At 47.5% G+C, this 18,894-nt stretch overlaps 1 protein-coding gene across 1 annotated transcript; it reads left to right on the forward strand.

Annotated features, from left to right (window-relative positions):
• The first annotated feature begins 999 nt into the window (after positions 1-999).
• Positions 1,000-17,883, forward strand: chrnb1l (cholinergic receptor, nicotinic, beta 1 (muscle) like). Its single transcript, XM_061234031.1, has 12 exons — positions 1,000-1,096; positions 1,132-1,293; positions 3,502-3,635; positions 5,855-5,899; positions 6,433-6,542; positions 7,828-7,936; positions 8,729-8,876; positions 9,650-9,835; positions 12,067-12,290; positions 13,048-13,223; positions 17,098-17,236; positions 17,743-17,883. Exons 1-12 carry the CDS (start codon positions 1,000-1,002, stop codon positions 17,881-17,883), a joined length of 1,671 nt encoding a protein of 556 aa, XP_061090015.1.
• Positions 17,884-18,894: the final 1,011 nt, after the last annotated feature.

Genomic DNA, 18,894 nt, shown 5'->3' on the forward strand with positions numbered 1-18,894 from the left:
GTCACTGGGGTAGTATCCTGAAAGTTATACCCATTGTACCCTTCACCCTTTTAGAGTAGCATTCTAAGGTACGAATATGACCCGAATATATACAAATATGACCCAGGGAATAATGAACCAAAAACAGACCCCTGCTGTACCCCTACCGTACCCCTTTTACTGACAGTTTACGGTGCCGTGGCACTAGTTCAGATGTACAGAGAGTCGGAGTGATTTATGTCGTGCTTATATCAGGAATGGGATGGCTGGAATCGGTGGAGGTGGCCAGGTTCCAGTCCTGTTCGCTCATGTTTACATTCGTGATTGATGTGTGTTCCTGTTTTGAGTTTTTGCACTTTGGTAACAGCGGCAGTTGCTTAGTTCTAACGGACCTGGACAACTGACATACCACAGGTAGGTACCAGAGACTGAGATTATTTGCTTTTGCATGCATATCGCATTCCTGTCCTTAATTAAAATACAAGTGGAAGTACTTTAATGAAGTACTGTTCCTGCCGTTTATTGATAATAATGAAACGCGTCGTTTCGTAACGCCAGGTGCGGTTGTTAAGTGTGCTCGCCACAGTTCTGCGTCGCCACTTAGGCAATGCGGGAATTTCTGCTCTTGTTCGAATGCCATCAAAGGACAGGAATAGAGAGAGAAAGCAACTGACCAGGAGAGGAGGGGGGTGAGAGCTGAGGGATGGACAGAAAGAGAAGAGAGAAAAGAAGGGGGCGGGGCGGGGGGGGACTGGGAGACGGAGAGCTGATGGCATTTGAGTCGTACCCGAGAGATGGGGTGACCTAATCTGGGGAGCCCGCGGTTGTGCAGGTTGACCCACTCACCCCCTGGGACTGATCATCTGAACAGCTCGCCTTTGTTCTCCCAAAAATATCCCCATTGTCACAACCACCGCCCACACCGCCCCCTTCCCAACATCAACTGCAACCCCCTGCCCCACCACATCCCACCCCCCCCCCCCCCCGTGCCCCGCTGGAGATGGTCAGGAGAATAAACACATGCCTCCCAGCCCGCACGCGGTCCAATCGGGAGCGGCGGTGTCAGAGAAGCACAGCTCACGCCAGCGGGAACGCCGGCGTCAGTGCGGAGTGGAAGGTCGGCATATCGGCACGGCGCCCGTCCCCCCCCAGCTGAGGACGGGGTGTTTTCGGAGACCCGGTCTGCCCCACTGCGTGGCGGCACCCCATTCAAGCGCAGGACTTCAGCCTTCGTTCCGCCCCTGAGGAAGAGGATGATGAAGACGGCCGGGCTGCTGTGGACCCTCTGGGCCAGCCTCCTGCTCGCACCCTCAGGTGAGACGGGTTCTTACGGGACGCCGCGACGCTCTCTTTTACTCTTCGAGTTCCACTCCGGGGCGGAGGTATGAACTCGCTGCTCCAAATTCAGCAAACACCAGAGACCACGTGCGGGCGTATGAACATTAAAATATCCAGTGTTTGCCAAACCCTAACAGTGTTCACGAGTCCACAGGACATTATATCCGAGTGTGAAATGTACTCTTTAAGGGTGATTTAACGCTAACCACTTTTCTGTTTTACAGAGCATTTGGTAAAAAAAATAATAACACCACGTTTCTTCTCTAGGTAGTGTCAAAAGTGAGTAACTACTTAGGCTTAGGTGAATGAAGTGTTTGACCAGTAATGTCTGTTCCAATGTACAAAATATATTTCCCTTATCTAATTCAGCCAGTGTAAGAAGCGCATCGAAGAAAGAATGGTAGAAACATCTCAGTGTTAAACTGCGAAGCCTTTCCTAACTGCCGCTGCATCTCAAAGATTTGCTTCCACTTTCCAGACCTCTCTGAGATGTAGACAGAGCCATACAGGGAGGTGACAATACAGACAGAAACAGGCTTTAGACCTGACTGGGTCCTGTAATTCAGTTCCATTTAAGCGTCAGTGTGCAGTGGATTGATTGCCTCTTCGATAGATAGCGAGGCCTTAAGTGCATTCCGCGCAGCCGAGGATAATGGCCTGGTGATTTCGTCCCCTGCTCAGACCCTTTCGGGAAAGTCGTTAGAGCAATTACTTTGGGTAACATTAGGGTTTTTTTTTTTCAAATCAAGCATTTCACTTTCCTCTAAGGGTGGAGAGGAGAGGAGATGGTAGATTTGAGCTTAATATGGTCATTAGACACCTGACGGTAACCCCGCCCCCCTGGAGGCTCTATTGGTCATGATGCTCAGAGAACGGATCCCCATTGGCTCCAGGAGTTAGGCTCTGTGCTCTTGTCTTTCTGCTTGGGGACTTCTGAGAACGGCCGGAGTGAGCCAGGAAATATCCACATTCATGGCTTCCTCTCAGAGGCAGACTTGACTGCTGCTTGTGCCAGTGGGGCTAAAGGAGGGGGGGGGGGGGAGAGAGGGGGGGGGGAGGGAGAGAGAGAGGGGGGAGAGGGAGAGAGAGAGGGAGATTGTTGTAAATGTGGGCAGCACAGATGCCTTTTTGTTGTTATGGTAATGAAGGCAGGTGAATTGAGTTGAATTGACATAAATAGACGGAGGGCAGTGGAAGCGAAACAGTTGTTTTGTTGCGGCTCTTATATTGCGCTATTGTTGAAATGCACATTGCTCCCCCTACTTCTTACGTGCTTCGGAAGCACAAATTATGTTTGTCACACGAAAATCGATAGAGACAGAGAGAGAGAGAGAGAGAGAGAGAGAGAGAGACTATTTCCCATTCTATATCCTCATCCTTTTTCCTTTTCTTATCCCGCTTGTCATCTGTTTCTCTCGTCCTCTGCTTGTTTCAATCTGTCTGTCTTTTTTCTGACCTGTTCTTCATTGCCCGTACATCTACAATATCCTGCATTCTATTATGCTTACCGATGGTCTATCCTGTGTTCTCTCATTTTTACATCTGTCCTATCTTATGTTATAGCATTTTAACCTGTACTGTATCCTGTGTTCTATCATACTTATATGTGTCCTATCCTATGTTACAGCATTCTAACCTGTACTTTATCCTGTGTTCTATCATTCTTACATGTATCCTATGTTTATGGTATTCTAACCTGTACTGTATCCTGCATTCTATTACCCACACCTGTATTGCACCATGTGTTCTATTGTTTGTACCTGTGTTTTATCCTGCACTGCAGTATTCTAACCTGTGCTGTACCCTGTGTTCTGTTACCCACCCTGGAACCTGTGCTGACCCTGTGCAGTACTGTACTCCGTGCTGACCCTGTGCTGTACTGTACTCTGTGCTGACCCTGTGCTGTACTGTACTCCGTGCTGACCCTGTGCAGTACTGTACTCTGTGCTGACCCTGTGCTGTACTGTACTCCGTGCTGACCCTGTACAGTACTGTACTCTGTGCTGACCCTGTGCAGTACTGTACTCCGTGCTGACCCTGTACAGTACTGTACTCTGTGCTGACCCTGTGCAGTACTGTACTCTGTGCTGACCCTGTGCAGTACTGTACTCCGTGCTGACCCTGTACAGTACTGTACCCCGTGCTGACCCTGTGCTGTGTTGTATTCTGTGCCGTGGTGTTCAGGTGCTTCAGAGACGGAGAGGCTGCTGCTGGTGAAGCTGTTGCATGGGTATGACCTGAAGGTGCGTCCCGCCCGCAACTGGGAAGAGAGAGTGACGGTGCGCGTGGGGATGACCCTCTCCCAACTGATGGGCCTGGTATGATACCCCACACACACTTACACTATGCTACACACGCACACACACACTCACACTACACTACACACACACACACACTACACACACACACTCACACTACACACACACTCACTACACACACACTCACACTACACACACACTACACACACACACACTACACTACACATTACACACACACTCACTACACACACACACACACTACACACACACTACGCATTACACACACACACACTACACACACACTCACGCTACACACACACTACACATACACACACTCACACTCACACTACACTCACACACTAACACTACACACACACACTACACTCACACACTCACACTACACACACACACTCACACTACACACACACTACACACACACTCGCACTACACACACACACTACATACACACACACTACACTACACTCACACTACACACACTACACACACACACACTCGCACTACACACACACACTCACCCACAATCACACTACACTACGCACACACACATACACATACACTATGCACTAACACAACATGCACATGCACACACACACACTACACACACTCACACACACTCACATACACATACACACACTACACATTCTAACACTACATGTACACACACACACACATTGCACACACTGCACGTTAAAGCACAGACACACACACACACACACACACACACGCACACACAAAGTGAGTCAACCCTTTGTTCAAATGAAGTCAGATCATTTTGGAACTCAATTATCTCCAAATCAGCTTCTCCAGAGAGGAAGAAAACTGAACAGGCAGTTTGTCAGCTCTCTCTCACTCCCTCCCTCCCACCATCATCTCTATCTCTTTCTCTCCCTCTCCCCTTCATCTCTCTCTTTCTTTCTTTCCCTCTCCCTCTCCCTCCTCGCTGAATTTCAGCCCCAGTGTCCAGCGATATTTTCCGTCTGGAGTCGAGCTTTGAATACGCAGCTGGGAATCTGTGTCCACAGCCAACAGTACTGTTCGCTGTTCGCAGTCCGGCAGGACGCAATGTTCCCACAATGTTTCTTTAGGGTTGTGGCAACATTTTTATTTATTCGTTTGGCAAGAGTCCTTATCTAGAGCAGTCACCACAGCAGGAGTCATGTCAATGTGTGGGCATAACAAAAGTTACAAGACTGATGGGGTTACAAGACTGATGGGGGGGGATTTGATTGAGGAATTTAGACCTCTACAAACAACCAGAACACAGCCAATTTATTCGCTATTTATTAACCTGTTATAAACAACCAGCACATAGCTCATTTATGAACTATTTATTAACCTGTTTTATACAACGGATAGGTCCGGTCCATTGTCTCTATTTGTCAGTCTGCGTTCCAGCCATGCCAATATCACCGATATATGCACGGCTAAATGGAATGTTCACACATCTTTCAAGAGTACTCCGCATTTGTGGATCCCCACAATAACGTTATCGAAATGAACGTTATCATCATCTCGCCGCTTTAAAGTGTCCTTTGATTTGGAAACAACTAAGGCAACATCCTCGGATTGAAATACCAGCAAGACCACCAAACCCCGGCGAAGCAAATGATGACTCATAATGACAGTATGGGTTATTTCAATGACTGCACGCTATGTGATAAACCTGATAAACGTGTACAAAAAAATAATAATCACTTGTATCAGTGTCGTCTGGTGTAACGTAAACTAGCAAGCTAGCTAACGTTAATGCAATGGGGATACATTATTGCAATAGCGTTGCTTAGCTAAGGTTAGTGCAGTGGGGATACATTATTCCGGTACTGACGTTAGCTAACTAACTAACTAACCAACTAACGTTAGCTAACGTTAGTACCGTTGCTTCGATAGTGGAGTGGGGGATACATTATTGCTAGCAAAGAAGTATGTCTTGTCTTTCTTTTGTGAAATTTTAAATGATAAATGTTGTCACCGTTGTATAAAAGCATTATGGAACTCAAACCGGTGGTATATCGTGGATATTGTAATAATTAGAAGTACAATATCAGGAATATTTAATTATAACACGTTTCATTTTTGCCCTAGAGTCTGGGGCAATTGTGCTTCTGGGTCACCTGCTCGTTGAGTATCTCTGGTTCAGCAAACAGGAGAACTCAAACCTATGTGGGATAATTACAATGAATACAGCGTGTAAGTGCATAAGATTTAGCGCCAGGCTAATGTGTTTATTTTGCCGTCGCTCTGCTTAATCTCCTCTACAGAACGAGAAGAATGAGGAGATGACAACCAACGTTTTCATGAATCTGGTGAGCCTGGGATGTTTGTCTTCATCAACACCGACGCTTTTTGTCCCCGGCTAAATTGACTTGTCACTTTTTAGAAGTGTGTATTATTTCATCTTTATCGCACTCACGCACTCTGTCTCTCCTCCTTCAACCCCATTTCGGCGTTCTTTCCAGAGGCTAATTATAATGCTAACAAGCTTCACTGGTGAGACAGTGCTGTATGTACCCAAGGAAATAACTGATATTTTATACATTTATAACAGCTGCTGCAACAACTTTGCAAATGATAACAATGGTTAAAAAAAAGAGAAATAATGGCCAACATACACATCGTCTGCATCCTCGCCTTTCCCCCATCTCTCTCTCTCTCTCTCTCTCTCTCTCTCCCTTCTCTCCCTTTCTCTGTCTATTCCCCCTTTTCTCTCTCCCTTCCTCTCTCTCCCCCTTTTCTCTCTCCCTCTCTCTCCCCCATTTTCTCTCTCCCTCTCTTTCTCCCTCTCTCTCCCTCTCTCCCCCCCCTCTCTCTCTCTCTCTCTCTCTCTCCCTCACTCCAGGCATGGACAGACTATAGGCTTTCCTGGACTCCAGAGGACTTTGATAATATTACAGTTGTGAGACTTCCTCCAAAAAAGGTGTGGCGTCCTGACATCTACCTCATCAACAAGTGAGTGCTGAGTCATCTCTCCCGTGAATAATCCAGCAGCAGATGCTGCTGGGTAACCTGTCCTGTAAAAGCAGAGTATTGTGGGTGGTCAAACCCTGACTGTGCCAGTACCAACAGTGGCCGCAGACCCCACGGGGCAAAGCGTAAATCACACTAAAATGTCCGGTGTTAATTCGACTCTAACATAGTTTATAGTGTATATAAACCCCGAACAGAGTTTATATACACTGTGGCCATTCTGGACTCATATAAACTGTAAGGGTTTATTTAACACAGGCCATTTTACTGAGATGGCTGTAGTGTCGCCTAGACTGGACGAGGTTCAGTCATCTGGAAAGTTTCTTAACTAAACGGTGACCCCTGCTGGTCAATCGGGTGCCCACAGTCTTCTGCGTGAGTATCTTCCTTTGATTCCTGTCTGTGCGAGCTTGGCTTGTGGGCTATGGAAGCAGTGGTCTGGCATCACATATTTTTGGGGAGAGGGAATGATGTGCAACGGCTGGGCAATTGCAGCGATGCAGGAATTAGGATTAGGAGAAATAGGGGGATAGGGTGAATTTATTAGACTTATTTTTTAGGCTTTCACTGCTGTGGCCTTTCCGCTTAGAGTTATGATGCATTGTGTGTTCAGAGATGCTCTTCTGTATACAACTGCTGTAATGTACCTAATAAAGTGCTTGATGAGTGTATTATGCCCTCTGTGTAACTGGTTGGCGGTGCACAGGAGTTTTGCTCCTCAAGGAGCTCTGCTTTACCCTGTAAATCGTCTTTGGGACAGCTTGCTCTGGAGAAGCACAAAATAAATTGAAATTGTATTGGCGGCACGGATGGTGCAGTGGGTAGCACTGGCGCCTCAAAGCAAGGAGGTCCTGGGTTTGAATCCCGGTCGGCCAGGGCCTCTCTGTGTGGAGTTTGCTGGTTCTCCCAGTGTTCGCGTGGGTTTCCTCTGGGTACTCTGGTTTCCTCCCACAGACATTTCCATTTGGCAGATGCTTTTAATCCAAAGTGACTTACAAGTGCATAGGTTCTTCCACAAGTCAAAGCATCACATCCATAACTAAGACATGTAGGTTAGACTGATTGGAGAGTCTAAATTGCCTGTGGGTATGAGTATGTGAGTGAATGGTGTGTGTGCCCTGCGATGGACTGGCGACCTGTCCAGGGTGTATTCCTGCCTTATGCTGGGATAGGCTCCAGCCCCCCCCAATTGAATGTCATCGGTGTGCGTGTCTGTCCTGCTGCGTTCCCCTCGGTCACTCGGTGTGTGCTCATGTCCATCCCGCAGCAACGACGGCCAGTTTGACGTGGCTCTGTACGTGAACGTGCTGGTGTACAGCGACGGCACGGTCAAGTGGCTCCCCCCCGCTATCTACCGCAGCTCCTGCTCCATCGAGGTACCGCCACGCCCCGTCCTGATGGGGGGAAAGGGCCTAATCTTGCCTGTGTTCACCAAAAACTGGGGTGAGGAGTGGGACACATCTAGCTGCCAATGTGGTGTCAAGGACATCACATAGCAGAACCTACAGTACATCTGGGATATCCAGGAGTCACTGAACATCTCCCATTCTGGAGTTTATGATGCCCCCTTTCCCAATACCATGTGATCTGAGCCTATACGGCTGTAATGATGACAGCCAATCAACTGATGTAGAACACTTGGTATGCTTTAGTAGTAGGAAATTGATGAGCATTATTAGGCTGAATGGCCTCTCATTATGTTATATCGTGTCCTGTTATGCTATACTATGCTATGCTCTGTTATGTTGTGCTATGCTATGTTATGCTATGTTATGCTATGTTATGTTATGCTGTGGTATGCTATGTTATGCTATGTTATGCTATGTTATGTTATGTTGTGCTATACTATTCTATGCTATGCTATGTTATGTTATGTTATGTTATCTTGGGCTATGCTATGCTATGCTTTGCTATTCTATGCTATGCTATGTTACGTTATCTTGGGCTATGCTATGCTATTCTATGCTATGCTATGTTATGTTATCTTGGGCTATGCTATGCTATGCTATGTTTTGCCGCATCATTAGACCTGCTGGAGTCCACCACCCCTCCCCTACAAAGGAGGTGCACTTGGAACGGTACGAGTGGGGATGCTCTCCCCCTCTCAACTGCAAAGCCTCCTATCACCACGATCGTTGGAGTTACTTCCCTCTTCTCTCCTCCTCCAGGTGGCATACTTCCCCTTCGACTGGCAGAACTGCTCCATGGTGTTCCGCTCCTACACCTACGACTCCTCGGAAGTGGACCTACAGTACGCGCTGGACGACGATGGCAACGAACTCCAGGAGATCATCATCGACGAGAACGCCTTCACCGGTCAGTGGGGGAGCGGGGATGCCACGTTCATGCACCTGAACTCCAGTTCAGTTTAGCAGTTTTGCATTGTTTCCTTCGGGCAATCACAAAATGTATGCGAGTCAAAATCAAGTTAACAAATTTGAGAAATGTATAGACACAGGTATTGTTGGTTAAAAAGCAAAAACAAATAGAGCTTATAGAAAATCCATTACATTTTGGATCATTCCCTAATGTAATTATCCGTCATTCCATTGGACCCCAAGCCTATCTATTGTGGCTTGGTAAGGATTTTATCCCAGGTCATGGATATCTAATCAGACACATTGCTCTAAATGATAGGACAGTCCTTTTTAAACTGCACATGTGGCCCCATTATCTGCAGTGCTAACAATGCTAACTATGCTAATTCCAATGCTAGTAGTGCTAACGGTAATACTGACGATGCTAACTGCAGGGCTAGCAGTGGTAGCTACAGTGCTAACTGCCCTAACTGCAGTGCTAGCATTACATTACATTACATTACATTACATTAATGGCATTTGGCAGATGCCCTTATCCAGAGCGACATACAGTTGATTAGACTAAGCAGGAGACAGTCCTCCCCTGGAGCAATGCAGGGTTAAGCGCCTTGCTCAAGGGCCCAACGGCTGTGCGGATCTTATTGTGGCTACACCGGGGATCGAACCACCGACCTTGCTGGTCCCAGTCATGTACCTTAACCACTACGCTACAGGCCGCCCTAGCAGTGCTAATAGCACTACTAACAGCCACTTCCTGTTCTCCCCTGACAGAGAATGGCGAGTGGCAGATCTGTCACAAGCCTTCCAGGAAGAACGTCCGTGAGGACCTGTACGAGGACATCACATTCTACCTGATAATCGAGAGGAAGCCGCTCTTCTACATCATTAATATCATAGTGCCCTGCATCCTCACCAGCGTCCTGGCTATCTTCGTCTTCTACCTGCCCCCCGGCGCTGGTAAGATACTCAGGATAGCAGTCAAACTCACCCCAGACCCGAGCCAAAGTGGACGTCTAACCAGACCAACGTGGTCGCGCTCCTTTCCCAGTTTCCACCCAGGTGGTTGAGCACATGCTGCCTCTATCGAGTGGCTCCGTCCGTAAAGGTGCTTACTGACTGCCCAGGCCGGGTGCTGTATCAAGTGTAAGCCTGTGTCAGCTGAAAATGACTTAAGTTAATGCCAAAAAGGTCTCCTGAGTGTGTGGATAGTAGTTCAGGGGTTATCAAAGATTCCTAATCCAGGGACACCCCCCACCCCCCCACCCAGGCTCAAATGCATCCAGGAGACCCTCATCTTAATTTAGAAAGGGTTGTATTTACCCAAAAAGGGTTTTATATTTCAAAATATTTCCCAAATCAATATTTAGGCCTGCTGAAATCCCAGGCTGTAGTATCTAAAATGGCTGCCGATGGTTCTAGCGGAGGCATACACCTGAAGGATGAATATTGCTTTAAAATATTGTATACATCCTCCCCATTAGAAATGCCACTCTGCAGATCGAGCCGTAAGCTGTTTATTTTTCCTACGCAAGTGTAATCATTCTATCGCAGCCTGGTGTAGAAAAACAGTTTCCAATATATTGCACTGTCAGATTAATCAAATAGGCCCCAAGTCCTTATCTTTGTTGTGGCTATAGCACTTGAAATTATACTTCCCTCTAGGGTCTTTCAGCGTACTTGTCCCTGTTCATGGGAATGCACTTTGCACTTTGCAGTACGTCGCTCTGGATAAGAGCGTGTGGCAAGTGCCAATAATGTAATGTAATGTAAACCCTGGGGTGTAGAACACTGCAGTAATTTCCCTCAGTGCTCATTGCACAGATAAATGTTTTATCCTTCAGAGCTGGCTGTAAGAGCCGGGTCATCAGAGCACAAGATAAAAACGTTTCGGTCCTGTCAGTTACCCGGGATACAGGCATCTTGTGCACAAAACAGATTATAAATGTTTGTGCCAAAACGACATGTCCTTTGTGCAGGGGTTATCTGCGGAACTGTCCTTTCACACCACAGTCTAGTCAGGATGTTTAATTTTGGAGTGAGCAGGTGTTAACAGATGGGTAAATCTATTTAGGTCAGTTATAGTTACAAGCTTGGCTTATATATCAGTGCCGTTTCGAGAAAATACTATCGGTTTCCATGAATGCCGGTGTAAGTGTGGAGTAAGACTGTTGGCTGGTGCAGGTGTAAATGTGGAGTAAACCTGTTTGTTGGTGCGAGTGTAAGTTTGGAGTAGGGCTGTTTGTTAGTGCGGGTGTTGGTTTGAAGTAAGCCTGTTTGTTGCTGCAGGTGAAAGTTCAGACTAAGGCTGATCGTTGCCGCTACCAGTAGTTTGACGTGAGGTGTAAGTATGGAGTAAGCTCGTTTGTTGGTGCAGGTGGAATTGTGGAGTAAACCTGTTTGTTGGCGCAGGTAGAATTGTGGAGTAAACCTGTTTTTGGCGCAGGTGGAATTGTGGAGTAAACCTGTTTGTTGGCACAGGTAGAATTGTGGAGTAAACCTGTTTGTTGGCGCAGGTGGAATTGTGGAGTAAACCTGTTTGTTGGCACAGGTGGAATTGTGGAGTAAACCTGTTTGTTGGAGCAGGTAGAATTGTGGAGTAAACCCGTTTGTTGGCGCAGATGGAATTGTGGAGTAAACCTGTTTGTTGGCACAGGTAGAATTGTGGAGTAAACCTGTTTGTTGGCGCAGGTGGAATTGTGGAGTAAACCTGTTTGTTGGCGCAGGTGGAATTGTGGAGTTAACCTGTTTGTTGGCGCAGGTGGAATTGTGGAGTAAACCTGTTTGTTGGCGCAGGTGGAATTGTGGAGTAAACCTGTTTGTTGGCGCAGGTGGAATTGTGGAGTAAACCTGTTTGTTGGCGCAGGTGGAATTGTGGAGTAAACCTGTTTGTTGGCGCAGGTGGAATTGTGGAGTAAACCTGTTTGTTGGCGCAGGTGTAAGTGTGGAGTAAACCTGTTTGTTGGTGCAGGTGGAATTGTGGAGTAAACCTGTTTGTTGGCGCAGGTGGAATTGTGGAGTAAACCTGTTTGTTGGCGCAGGTGGAATTGTGGAGTAAACCTGTTTGTTGGCGCAGGTGTAAGTGTGGAGTAAACCTGTTTGTTGGCGCAGGTGTAAGTGTGGAGTAAACCTGTTTGTTGGTGCAGGAGTAAGTTTGGAGCAGACGTGCAGTTTCTGTCCGTGTGTCTCAGGCGAGAAGATGACCCTGTCCATCTCCGTCCTCATCGCCCTCACCGTCTTCATGCTGCTTCTGGCGGACAGGGTCCCAGAGACCTCCCTGGGGATCCCCATCATCGTCAACTACGTCATGTTCACCATGATCCTGGTCACCTTCTCCGTCATCCTGAGTGTGGTGGTGCTCAACCTGCACCACCGCACCCCCAGCACCCACCACATGCCCCTGTGGGTGCGCAAGGTCAGCCACCAGGGGGCGCAGTTCCCCTTCCCGTGGGCCGTTGTGCCCAAACCAATCGTGTTACATTACATGACATTACATTAATTGAATTTGGCAGACGCTCTTATCCAGAGCGACGTACAGTTGATTAAGTGAGTGAGTGAGTGAGTGGGTGAGTGAGTGAGTGAGAGAGTGGAGTGAGTGAGAGAGTGACTGAGTGAGTGAGTGAGTGCGTGAGTGAGAGAGTGAGTGAGTGGGTGGAGTGAGTGAGTGAGTGAGTGAGAGAGTGAGTGAGAGAGAGGGTGAGTGAGTGAGTGGAGTGAGAGAGAGGGTGAGTGAGTGAGTGGAGTGAGAGTGAGAGAGTGAGTGAGTGAGTGAGTGTGTGAGTGAGTGAGTGAGTGAATGAGTGAGAGTGAGTGAGAGTGAGTGAGTGAGTGAGTGAGAGAGTGAGTGAGTGAGAGTGAGTGAGTGAGTGAGTGAGTGAGTGAGTGAGTGAGAGTGAGTGAGTGAGAGAGTGAGTGAGTGAGTGTGTGAGTGAGTGAGTGAGTGAATGAGTGAGAGTGAGTGAGTGAGTGAGTGGAGTGAGTGAGTGAGTGAGTGAGTGAGTGTGTGAGAGAGTGTGTGAGTGGAGTGAGTGTGTGAGTGAGTGTGTGAGTGAGTGTGTGAGTGATTGTGTGAGTGAGTGAGCGAGTAAGTGAGTGAGAGAGCGTGCATGTGTGTGTCTTCTGCTCAGATATCCTCCTCAGCTCAGCCTTATTTCCTCCTGACTCCGCCCCAGGTGTTCATCCACGCGCTCCCGAAGTACCTGGGCATGCAGAGGCCCAACCCCGAGAAACCGCTGGTGGAGGAGCCCACCGAGGACACGCCCATGTCCCGCATGGACAACCGCCGCCCAGGAACAGAGTACTTCATCCGAAAAATCAACCCTCAGCTGATCCTGCCCTGGAGAGGCAGGTAATAATAAAATTAATAATAATAATAATAATAATAATAATAATACAATTTATTTCATAGCACCCAAACCTTACATATTAGCTGATCTAAGCACCGCCGTACATTTTAAATAGGATTAAAACCAGTTGTAAAAGGTTCTTAAAGCGATCAAGGTGGACAGTTTAGGTCATGTTTTTCTGATGCAAAGCCAAATGAATGCTAACTAATTCAACACCCCACTTACACACACCCCTCGTGCCTAACAACACCATTCAGCGGTGACTAATATTGGCAATATAGTTGTGTTGATGTGATGTTTGACATGTGCTAGTATAGGACTGTGCTGCTGTATGAAATTAAAGTAGAAATAAAAGTTGTGCTCTTCTTTGGCGAAGAGAGGCGATACCATTCTCTCCAAAAATGAATTTCCCATTCTTGAAATGTCGTTTGTCATAAGCAATATGTTTGGACCTTCTGTCAGGGGACGCCAGGACATTTCAGAAACCACACTGAATGACCAGGCAGATGGTCACGCAGTTTCAAATTTGATTCTGGGAGCTGCTGAGTGACTCTTCCAGGGGCAGTCCTGGTTTCCATACAGTATGGTAGGCAATACAGTCAATGGCAGGGAAAGCCACCAAAAATGAAGGGCTTAATTTGCATCAGCTTTTCCAGAAAGGGAGGGTTTTAACCAGCGTGATTGTCTCTGTCCTATCAACCAAACGTGGCTCCTTCGGACTGTGAGATGTGGTATGACTGTGGGAGCAGCTCTGTGAATGTGTGTTGCTCTGACTGCGTGCAGTTCAGCTGGTGGACTGCAGGGCATAATCCGGTGGTTCCCAACCCTGTTACATGAGATCTACTCTCCTGGAGGTTTTCAGTCCCACCCTAACAAAGCACACCCCGTTAAACAGCTAGAGCATGGCTATCCAACCCTGTTCCTGGAGATCTACTGTCCCACAGGTTTTCACTCCGACCACAACAAAGCTCACATCATTCAACAGCCAGGGATCTCACTGAGCTGCTAATTAGTAGAGTCAGGTGTTCCAAATTAGGATATAAATGAATTTGAATTTGACAGCCTACAGGGCAGTAGATCTCCAGGAACAGATCTCCTGGGAGCCACTGGTCTAAATGGAGGCTGGCAGTGGGGATTTGGAAGAGTATGTGTCCCTGCTCTCCCAAACTGCATGACCATCAGCAGTTAATTATCATTCTAAATAATTTACTTTCATTGCTAATTGGTGGTATTGAGTGTGTGTGTGTATGTTTACTGTGTGTGTGTGTACTGTGTGTGTGTATGCTGCTGCACTGAGAGACCTTATAGAAAGTGCGTATTGTTTACTCGGGTAAGTCAGAGTGGACCAATCAGGAGGCCCCGGTGCTGGGCTCCCCTGTACACAGTCTGGCTGGCTCGGGGGCACCTGACCGCCCCGCTTGGCAGCAGCTCCCCAAAGGCATTGGAGGACCCCCACGGCCCCCTTCAGGGCCCACAGTCACACACAGGCCCCTTTCAGGGCCCACAGTCACACACAGGCTCCCTCTGACCGGCAGCGGTGGGACCCCTCTCATCCCAGGCCAAGGGCATCGGCTCCTCGGCCCCCCTAATCCCCCTGGCCCTCCCTGTACGGTCGCGGTCTCCGGGCGTCTGTTTGCTTTGGGCATTAGAGACTAATCCCACTGCGGGGAGGGGGCAGGTGCAGAGGGGGTGAGGGGCACTGCAGAGGGGGGCTACTCCATTTCGGGCTGAGAGAGACGCGGGCACCTGGTTCTGTCCTGTGCCTGCCTCTCCCTGTCGGAGACAGAGGGCGGGTGGTGTCCTGTCAAGCCCTAAGGTGTGTGTGTGTGTGTATATGTGTGTGTTCATGTGTATGTGTGCATCTGTGTTTGCAACCATGCGTGCATTGTGTGTGTACATATGTATGTACATATACATGTATATATTGTACGTGTTGTTCTGTGCGTGTGTGTGTGTGTGTGTTTGTGTGCATTTGCGTTCTTTTGTGTGTGTGAGACAGGAATTGCAGACGTGCCCAGCGTTGAAATAGCTGAGCTTCAAACCTCACTCCCCTTCATCTCCCCTCTTAGCTACCGGTGAAATGGGCCGGACTACCTAGTGACAGGAATTTGGCACATTTCTGGACTGGTCGTTACCCTGGACCACCCTGGTGCTGCCCGACCATGCCCTCTGCCCTATGCGTGGCATGGTGCTCTGTCTCCAGGGGAGTATTGTGCAGGAGAGCGTAGGGAAGAATACAAAAGACTGGGCCATGCTATCAACAGGACCACCGTGATTGGTCAAAGCTGTGGTGTGCCTGTGTCAAATCACAGCACAGCACAGCTGTGTTGTTGGCATGGCTACTAGCATTAGCGCTTTAGTGCTGTTGCATGTACACACAGATCTGTGTGTGTGTGTGCACGTGTGTCTCACACACACTTACCTGGTACTTTCCATAAAAGAAATGTTATAAAAACGAATTGCACACTTGTGCACGTTTATTTAACGAAGAAGCCTGCTGAAGTTGATTTGGTCCTCCCTTCGGTGAAACTGGTGCTTAATGGCGGTTAATAAGTGGATATTAAAATGCACCATGTTTGCAGTGCAGTACTCTAAGGTGTATGTGAAGAGGAGATACTGTATGGAAGCAGTGTGCATTGAAAAGCTTGCAGCAGAATCAGGATGGATGTCAGTTTGGAGTTGCAGTAAACGCATGCAAAGGCAGATAAGGAGAAGGTGTTCTGGATCAATGTCTGTTTGGATCATAGACTGGAAAAGGAGAAATATGGACCACGTGTCACCCGTTGCTTTTCCATGGGCTTGTGAGAAGTGTTTTGGCACCACAGAAGTGCAGTTTTCGGGGGCCACTATGTTGTACAAGTTGGAGCCAGAGACTGCGCAGTAGGGAGAGGGGGGACCCTTATTTGGGCAGGAAGACTGGCTGTGTGCAGTCTGTCCTGCGTGTGAGAGACAGTAACTCGGCATAGAAGCAGTCACTGATTCGCCCACAGAATATTGAAATATTGTCAAAATAAAACGATAAGTTAACAAATCGACGCATGCGGACATTTTGATTAAGAAAAACACCTATTTGTATTGTGGCTACATTTTCTTTTGGAGAAAAAATTATTGACGTTGCGTTTTTACTGTACTGTTAACATCGGAATGGAGGGCTGAAATGCGTACACTGGAGCCAACCGCTCCGGAGGGAGGGAGAACACGGAGCCTGATTTGGGCCGCTGGGTTTGGAGGTGCAGTAAACGTGTATAAAAGGAGAGGAGCAGGATGTGTTTGGGATGTGCGCATTGTACAGGCTGGTTATTCGGCTGTGCAGGGTGGGAAGAGCCTGGGCTGGAGTAGGTGGAGTCTGGGGTGAGGGGGAGCCCTGTCGTGTGTGTTTGTGTGTGTGCACTCTCAGAAAGTATATGAAAAGGACTGAAAAGTGCCTAAGAGGTACAAATGCTTGTCGCTGGGGAGCTACCCTATAGGTGCAGAAAATTGTACCCCCGGGAGAGCGTAATATATTTCATTTGTACCTTTCTTGTTTGTACATTTTTGTTTTTGAAAAACGTACTAATTTCATTTGTACCCAAAGAGAACATTGTTGTAGTTTCAGGGTACATTTGCCACATTTGATCCTTGAAGAACAAAAATGTACCTCCACTGTCACTTTATAGTGTGTGTGTGTGTGTGTGTGTGTGTGTGCATCTTTGTACGTGTGTGTGTGTGCATCTTTGTACATGCGTGTGTGTGCGTGTGTGTACATCTTTGTACATGTGTGTGTGTGTGCGTGTGTGCATCTTTGTACGTGTGTGTGTGTGTGCGCGTTTGCGTGTGTGTGTGCGTTGGTATGTGTGTGTGGATACTGATGTCTCTCTCTTGTCCGTGTTCTCTCAGGAGTGACAGCACAGTCCAGCTGCAAAGCTTCTTTGACACAGAGAGCTACTGCCTGATCCTCCCGCCAGACCTGAAGTCTGCTATCGCTGCTGTCACTTACATGGCTGAGCAGCTGAGGAAACAGGACACTGACGACACTGTAAGGCCCTGTTCTGTCTGTGTGTGTGTGTGTGTGTGTGTGTGTGTGTATGTGTGTGTGTGCGTGTGTGTGTATGTGTATGTATGTGTGTGTGTATGTGTGTGTGTGTGTGTGTGTGTGTGTGTATGTGTGTATGTGTGTGTGTGCGTGTGTGTATGTGTGCGTGCATGTATGTGTGTGTGTATGCGTGTATGCGTGTGTGTGTGTGCGTGTGTGTATGTATGCGTGTGTGTGTGTATGTATGCGTGTGTATGTGTGCGTGTGTGTGTGTGTGCGCACATGTGTGTGTATGTATGCATGTGTGTGCATGTGTGTACATGGGTGGGTGTGTATGGGTGTTCACGTGTACATGAGTTGGTGTGTTCACAGGTGTGTGTGTGTGTGTGCGTGCGTGCGTGCCTGTGTGTGTGTGTGTATAATACTTTGCTGTGGCCCCACATGTATTCTTCATGAACTCTCCCATCTCCCTTCTATGTGTGTGTGTGTGTGTGTGTATGCGCTTTCAGATGACAGAAGACTGGCAGTACATTGCCATCGTTGTGGACAGACTTTTCCTGTGGCTCTTTGTGGTCATCACCACCCTGGGGACCCTGGCGCTGTTTCTGGATGCCAGCTTCAACTACACCCCTGACCAGCCCTTTGCCTGAGCCCAGTCCGAGGCTCGGCCCATTCACTCGGCCAAGAAGAAGAGAGGACTACACTTCCCATGATTCCAGAGCGGACCTTCAGCTGCATTCCAAACCTTGGCTTGGAATGCCCACCTTCTCCTTGGAATTCCCACCTCCTTTCGCGTTTGTTAAATTTGAGAGCTATAACAAAGGCATCATTCGGGTTGGCCAAGGCTTGAGGATTTGAGAAGTAAATCCCTTCCAAAAATCACAGGGAATTGGTACAGTATGAGGAAGCATACACACTAGACTAAATATATCAAATTATTGTTAAATATATACAGTTACACAGAGGCAGCTAATTTGCTAGCTATTAGCCTAAGAGCATTTACAACGACATTGTGACTATTGATTGTTTCTTTTATTATCTTGTGGCGTCTTTTTATGGAGGTACGGTGAAAATGCAACTGCTGCTGTGGCATGGTTCACAAAGGATACTGAGGTTCTCATCTTCCAGTAGTTTAAGAGGCTCTGCTTTCTGACTGCACCCTAGGCTTTTGAACTGGGAAGCCACATTTATTTATTTTTATTTTTTTTATTTCTACAGAACCTTTATTATTTTCCTATAAGAAATGTTGACACGTAGATATACAAGCAATGGACCGAATCACACCCTGGTACCATTGAAACGTCATCAGTGTTCTTCGTACATTAGTAGTTAACAAGCGCCCCACCACTCCCAAGGGGAAATCAGTGACTTGGGGTGATAATAAACCGAATGTCGGAAACCATAGCCGTATCCACGTACAGGCCGTAAAGTCAGACGTGTATGTCGTGAATTATGACACCAGGGGGCAGCAGAGGGTAACGGATCATTTTTGACCTCAGTATTCTCATGTCATTTGGTCTCTGGAGGGAAAGGGTCTGTGTAGCAACTCATAAGTATGCTTAGTACACATGGACAAACAACTCAGCTATCATAGAATTTATTAGTATTATGAATAAGAACTGCTATTATTATTTAAGGAAGCTACTGTGAAGCATTTTCAA

This window comes from Conger conger, chromosome 3 (assembly GCF_963514075.1).
Source record: "Conger conger chromosome 3, fConCon1.1, whole genome shotgun sequence".
Classification (NCBI taxonomy): Eukaryota; Metazoa; Chordata; class Actinopteri; order Anguilliformes; family Congridae; genus Conger; species Conger conger.

Coding starts and splice junctions, on each gene's coding strand:
- chrnb1l (XM_061234031.1), top strand. CDS start 1,000: ATGCCTCCCAGCCCGCACGCGGTCCAATCGGGAGCGGCGGTGTCAGAG. Junction 3,636..5,854: donor TCTCCCAACTGATGGGCCTG/GTATGATACCCC, acceptor TCTCCTCTACAG/AACGAGAAGAATGAGGAGAT. Junction 8,877..9,649: donor CGACGAGAACGCCTTCACCG/GTCAGTGGGGGA, acceptor CTCCCCTGACAG/AGAATGGCGAGTGGCAGATC.